Source organism: Hemicordylus capensis, chromosome 10 (genome assembly GCF_027244095.1).
Source record: "Hemicordylus capensis ecotype Gifberg chromosome 10, rHemCap1.1.pri, whole genome shotgun sequence".
Taxonomy (NCBI): Eukaryota; Metazoa; Chordata; class Lepidosauria; order Squamata; family Cordylidae; genus Hemicordylus; species Hemicordylus capensis.
In genome coordinates, this window is record NC_069666.1 from 18228027 (window position 1) to 18234026 (window position 6000).

The window sequence follows — 6000 nt, forward strand, 5'->3', positions numbered from 1 at the left end:
TAAAGAATCTGTCTAATGACACAAGGAGGTCTTTCACACGACCTCACTGGGGAGGGAAACTGGGCTGTGGGGAAGGAAGGAGATCACCTGCCTTCCCTGGCAGATGAGCAGCCACCCTTCTCCCCTCCTCTGTACCACATGCCCACATAAGCAGTGGTGTGGCAGAGGGAAACGCTGGGATAGGGAGGACTTCACCCCTCCCGCATCCCAGGGTGCCTGGGGCATGAGCACGGCAGAAGCCACTGTGCTCAGCATGGCTGCTCCTCCTCACCGCCATCTTGTTGCCAGAAATGGCAGCAGACCGGGGGGAGCCATTTATCCCAGAGGCAATTACCCAGACAATCACCAGCCGAGGTTAAGTGAACCACAAGTTCACTTAACTTTGGCTAAACCCCACATTAAGAAGTGGAGCTTGGCCCAGGAGTAGCCTTGGGAGTGACCTCGCTCCCGGCGCTTCACGCAGAGAACGTCTTTGATGTTATCTAGTCCAACCCACCTAGGCCACCCCCATGTTTTGAGTATGAATGCCAGTTGGACAAAATGGCACCTTTCTGTTGTTCTAGGGTTGTATAGCATGTTGGTATGACTGGTCTATCAGACCTGATATGCCCTCTGACAGGCATTATTGGGAGGAGTTCTGTCATGACAGGAAGGGATCCCTGACATCTGAAACACCAACAAAAATCCTTCCTGTCATGGTGAAACTCCAATGGAGTTTTGACATTCCTATCAGACCAAGTTAATCACCTCTATCATTGAGAGGCACCTGTGTGGTCCATTTCAACATCATAAGATAACTAACATAAGTGACCAGCCTCTTAGTTGAGTGGCGACACCTGACCATTGAAATTTCAAATGATCCGCATAACATGTCTCATCTGGGATGTGCCCGCATGGGCCATCTGAAAGATGAATGACCAGAATGCTGCTTCTCAGCTTGGTCCATCAGGAATGTTGGGAAATGTTAGATTTTTGGTCCAACTCAACCCAACCTGACAATTGAGGGCAGGGAGCATGTTGGCCCTACAACTTTTCTGTTGGGTCGGATCGGATCTGACACTTTTTAGGCTGCACAAGCCTATTAATTTCTGCACCCTCAGTACTGTGGATACAGCCTGGATCCATGTCATTGACTCTTCCCCCTTACTGGCATGCTATTTGCTACAGGAAACTCATTTCCCTAGCAATGTTATTATATTTGAAGTAGCAACCAGAAAAAAGGAGCAAAAATGGAACTTGACAGAGCATGAGTGGTTTTGGAAAGAAGAATGTTCTAATATTGACAAACTGAGGTGTGAAGACTTGGTGGAGTCCTATCCAGCGTTCCCTCTAACAAGGATTCCCAGATGTTGTTGACTGATCGATTAAGTGCCGTCAAGTTGACTACAACTCCCATAATCCCCAAGCAAAGGCTACTGCAGCTGGGAAAGCTGGGAATTGTAGTCAAGAGCTAGTTGGGAGCTAGTTTTCCCTCGGGTATCCAGGGCCCAAACCATTAAGGACTTTAAAAGTCAAAACCAGCACCTTGAATTGGACATGGAAACAAGTTGGCAGCCAATGTAGCTCTTTCAAAATGGGTATAATATGATCCCAGCGGGCAGTTCCAGATAAAATCATTTGAAGTCCAAGTCCTTCTCAGTTGTCATAAGAACCTTGCTGGATCAGGCCTATGGCCTATCTAGTCCAGCACCCTGTTTCACACAGCAGCCCACCAGATGCCTCTGAGAAGCCACATAAGCAGGAGATGAAGGCACACCTTCCCTCCTGCTGTTGCTCCCTTGCAAGTGGTATTTGCACCCAGACCCAAGGAGACACAGAGACATTGCTATGGTGGAATTGGCCATTTTATTGAGGCTTAGTTGTATCATGCCTACAAGACATATCAGCTGGATTGGCTCTCCACCCCCTTACATGTCTGTGGCCGCCATCATCTAAATGACCATGGTGATAGCACCTTGGCTCCAGGCAGCTCATCCCTTCTCCGCCGACGTAAGGTCAGGTCTCCAATATTCAACGCCACCCCTCCGATGCTGCACAGCCATACGGCAAGGATGTCGCCTGCAGAGGTGGCAGTTAAGCCGCATCCCGGATCTGTCAAGCCTCAAGGGATCTGCCCCTCCTCCTTGATGGACAATGCTTACCTAAGGGGCCACACCCATTTTCTTAGCGGTTCCCCACCGCACTGTACCTGCCCATACATGGTGAGAGTGGCCCCAGTTAATGCTCTGGCTAGCTACCAGGAACACAGATATAGCCTGAGGCCGTCGAAAAAAGGGGCACACCACCTGCCAATTAGGTGTAGACCCCCCAAATTCCTGCCTGGCCCCGAATGGCGACCAGCGAATACCCAGTCTATATCTGAGGGATAAGGGGGTGGGGGTTTGCTGGTGGACTGATGTTGGAGCAGGTGTGGTGCCGGCTCGTCCCTTCCGGCCCCGCCCAGGAAAGCACCGGGGCCAATGGGAGCTAGCTCCTCAGAAAGAAGGGCTGCGGCACAGCAGCCACGCCACCCAGGGAAGTGGTGAGCGGCTCCCTTAGAGTCATCCTGCCTCTGAACATGGAGGTAGCCTATAGCCATCAGGAGTAGTAGCCACGGAGAGACCTGTCCTCCATGAACATCAGTTGGCATGTGAGGACAGCCTTGTTTCAGGATATAATGTATTTGCAGCACAAAATCATGTGCTTTGGAGCAATACAAGCAACAAGCTGAAGGTGGTTAACGTTGCCTTGTCTTCCCTGTACAGCTCTGCAATAACATCATAGATCTGGAAGCTAATGACTTGATCAGCAAAGCGTCTAGCACATATGAGCAGCTCCTGAATCTTAAAGACAAGGTGAAGAACCAGCCAGTCTAGCACTCCTGCATTCAGAGGGGAGAAGTACTTGGGATTCAACTCCCCCAAAGACTGTCCGCGCACCCAACAAAGAGGCACATAAACAAAGCCTTTAAGAAGGCAATAAGCAGAGGCGTATCTAGGGGAAATAGTGCCTAGGGCAAGCACTGAAATTGCGCCCCCTGTCCAAACATCTGACACCCATCTGATTCTCTGTACATAGTTCCAAACTGAATATGTGTACAGTGACATATTAATTTTTTTTTAAAAAAAATTAATTTAAAAAAATTACCTGTAGCCCCTTCAGGGGGCTTCCTAAAGGCTGTGGGGGGGGGGGTCTGCAAAGGTTTCCTCTCCCCTCTCTGGCCTCTAGGGCCTCGCAGGGACCATTTCAGCATGTGCGGTGGCCATTTTTTTTAAAAAAAAATAAATTAAAAAATGGCCACTGAAAACAAAATGGTGACTGTGCATGCTCAAATGGCCTCTGCGAGGCCTGGCATGGCCTAGGGCCTCACAGAGGCCATTTGAGCATGCACGGTGGCCATTTTTTTTTTTTTTAGAAAAATGGCGCCCCCCTTCAAGTGGTGCTCGGGGCACGTGCCCTGCCTGCCCTACCCCTAGATACACCCCTGGCAATAAGACTTTATTATCAACTAGAGGGAGACCCATGAAATGTCAGCAGTGGGTGTGGGGAAAGAGACTGTACGGCTGTTCTCACAAGCAGCCAAGCCTAGGCTTGATTGCCCGTGAGAACTGCCAGGATCCACACAGATCTCAGCACTGCCATGCCTCCAAATCCTGTTCCGTAGCCTGGCTGCTAGCCAGGCTTAAGGACACGTGTGCCCTTAACCCCGGTTTCCTGGGTATGTGACCATTTGGGCTACTTGCAGCCCAAGCGGCCACAGAGACAGGTGCCTAAGTGCCTGTCTAATGGGGGAATCCCCCAATATGTTGTGCTCATTGCACAGTGCATTGTGGGATTCCCGGAGGCTTTCCAGATGCATTGTCCCGGCCTCTGAAAAGCCACGTGGCTCCTGGGACAGCAGCTTGTGTGCATGGCCAAGCTGCATGGCCAGGCAGTGGCAGGGGGCATGGAGATTGTCTGGGGGGAAAGGTAAGTTTTGCGCAGCCTTTCCTCACTTGCCTGCCCTGCCTCTAGTCATGTAAATACCCTTTCTCTCTATCCTGTTCCAAGCAGAGCCAGGACCTCTGCCAAATCAGGGATCTCTGAGGGACATAGACCTCAGACAACTCCAACAAAAAATGGGATTGGGATCTTGGATAGCACCAAATGGGCAACCTAAAAAACTAGGGACACTTGGCACAAAATGGATGTTGTTCCAGCAGATGTTTGGAGCTGCCTGCTGATTTTTATAGCTGCTGCCCAGGAAGAGTGGATTGGCCTCAACCAGAGAAGAGCTGGTCTTATGATAGCAAGCATGACTTGTCCCCTTAGCTAAGCAGGGTCTGCCCTGGTTGTATAAGAGAGAGAGACTAGATGTGTGAGCATTGTTAGATATTCCCCTCAGGGGAAGGAGCCCTCTGGGAAAGAGTTGCTCTGGGAAAGAGCTGCTCTGGGAAAGAGCATCTTGGTTCCAAGTTCCCTCCCTGGCAGCATCTCCAAGATAGGGCGGAGAGAGATTTCTGCCTGCAACCTTGGAGAAGTTGCTGCCAGTCTGTGAAGACAATACTGAGCTAGATAGACCAATAGTCTGACTCTGACTCAGTATATGGCAGCTTCCTATGTTCCCTAGAGAACACCCTAAAGCTATTCTCACAAGGAGCCTAACCCGCATAGATCCTGGCACTGCCTGCCTGCCTAGCCCTCCTTTTTATCCCAGCCTTTAGCCAGGATTAAGGACAAAAGTTCACCCTTAACCCCATACTGGGGTCATGTGTGTGCTTGGACTGCTTGCAATGGGCTGCTTGCTCATTGCCCAGTGAAATATCTGAAGTGTGGATATCCACATTGTCCTGGCCTCCAGAGATCCATGCTGCCAGGAGCAGCACAGATCATGTGGACATGCAGCGGCATGCCCAAGAATGGACCAACATTTTTCTGGGGGAAGGTAGGTTCATCGTTGCCTCCCTCCCCCACTCCTGCCCACCTGCCTGGTCATCTGCAGAGCCTCCCTGTTGTTTAACATGGCCAGTTCGAAAAAAGTGCTTTTCTAAATGCTTTCTCTGGCAGCATTGGGGAAACTCTACTTGGACTGGCCAGTCCTCAAAGGACTCCTCTGAGTCAGAGGATGAAGGCAAGGCCACATCCTGGGTCATGGTGGGGGTGTCGCTTCCAGTTCCCTGCTGTGGGCCTGTGGTGATGCAGGGGTCTCCCAGGGCCTGGATTGTAGGCAGTGTTCCCTGTAACATGGAATCCCAGATGTCGTTGACTGCAACACCCAGCATCCCCAGCTGCAATGGTCTTTGGCTAGGGTTGCCGGGAGTTGTAGTCAACAGCATTTGAGGCTCCCTGTTACAAGGAACATTGGTTGTAGTGCTTCCCATCCTGTCTCATCCCTTGCATTGTCCATCCCATCCCCCAAGGGTGTGGAGGTGCCACGTCTGGGGTGATGACCCCATCCTTGCAATACCACTTGGACAACTGACACTTGGGATGGGGATGGGTCTATTGCAGGGCTGCTCAACTTCGGCCCTCCTGCAGATGTTGGCCTACAATTCCCATAATTCCTCAGCTATTGGCCACTGTGGCTGGGGATTATGGGAGTTGTTGTCCAAAAACAGCTGGGGGGCCCTAAATTGAGCAGGCCTGGTCTATTGCCTGGGGGAGGCCACAACAAGTACTGCTTAGAAGAGTACACTGGAAGGAGAGAAGGTGAGAAAAAAAGCTCTTCCTTTATATCCCTGTTGTTTCCTTGTTTGTTCTCAGGTCCCAAAGGAATTCAAAGAGTTCTTCGGACTGCCACAGCAATAAAGAGGCCATGTTATAGGTTCAATACCCATAGGACTCTGACCGGTGTTCATGATACAGAATGGAAAAGAGCAGATTCCCTCCTCCCATTTATGTGGGTCAGTACAAAATGGGGGGGGGGGGGACGGACAACTGCATCCACTATTCTCCAGGCATTGGAGTTGCCACGATTGAAGGCTTCTACACATTAACAACAACAACAACACTATGAATATCTATATACCGCTTTTCAAGCAA

The 6000-nt window shown here is 50.5% G+C and overlaps 1 protein-coding gene across 1 annotated transcript in view; it reads left to right on the forward strand.

The window, feature by feature from the left end:
* TBC1D21 (TBC1 domain family member 21) overlaps positions 1-5792 on the forward strand; it is a 35890-nt gene extending 30098 nt beyond the window's left edge. The window contains exons 10-11 of the mRNA XM_053272905.1: positions 2745-2834; positions 5722-5792. Coding sequence (XP_053128880.1) covers positions 2745-2834; positions 5722-5766 — 135 coding nt within the window. The 3' untranslated portion in view covers positions 5767-5792. The remainder of the gene's footprint in view (positions 1-2744; positions 2835-5721) is intronic.
* The last annotated feature ends 208 nt before the right edge of the window (positions 5793-6000 follow it).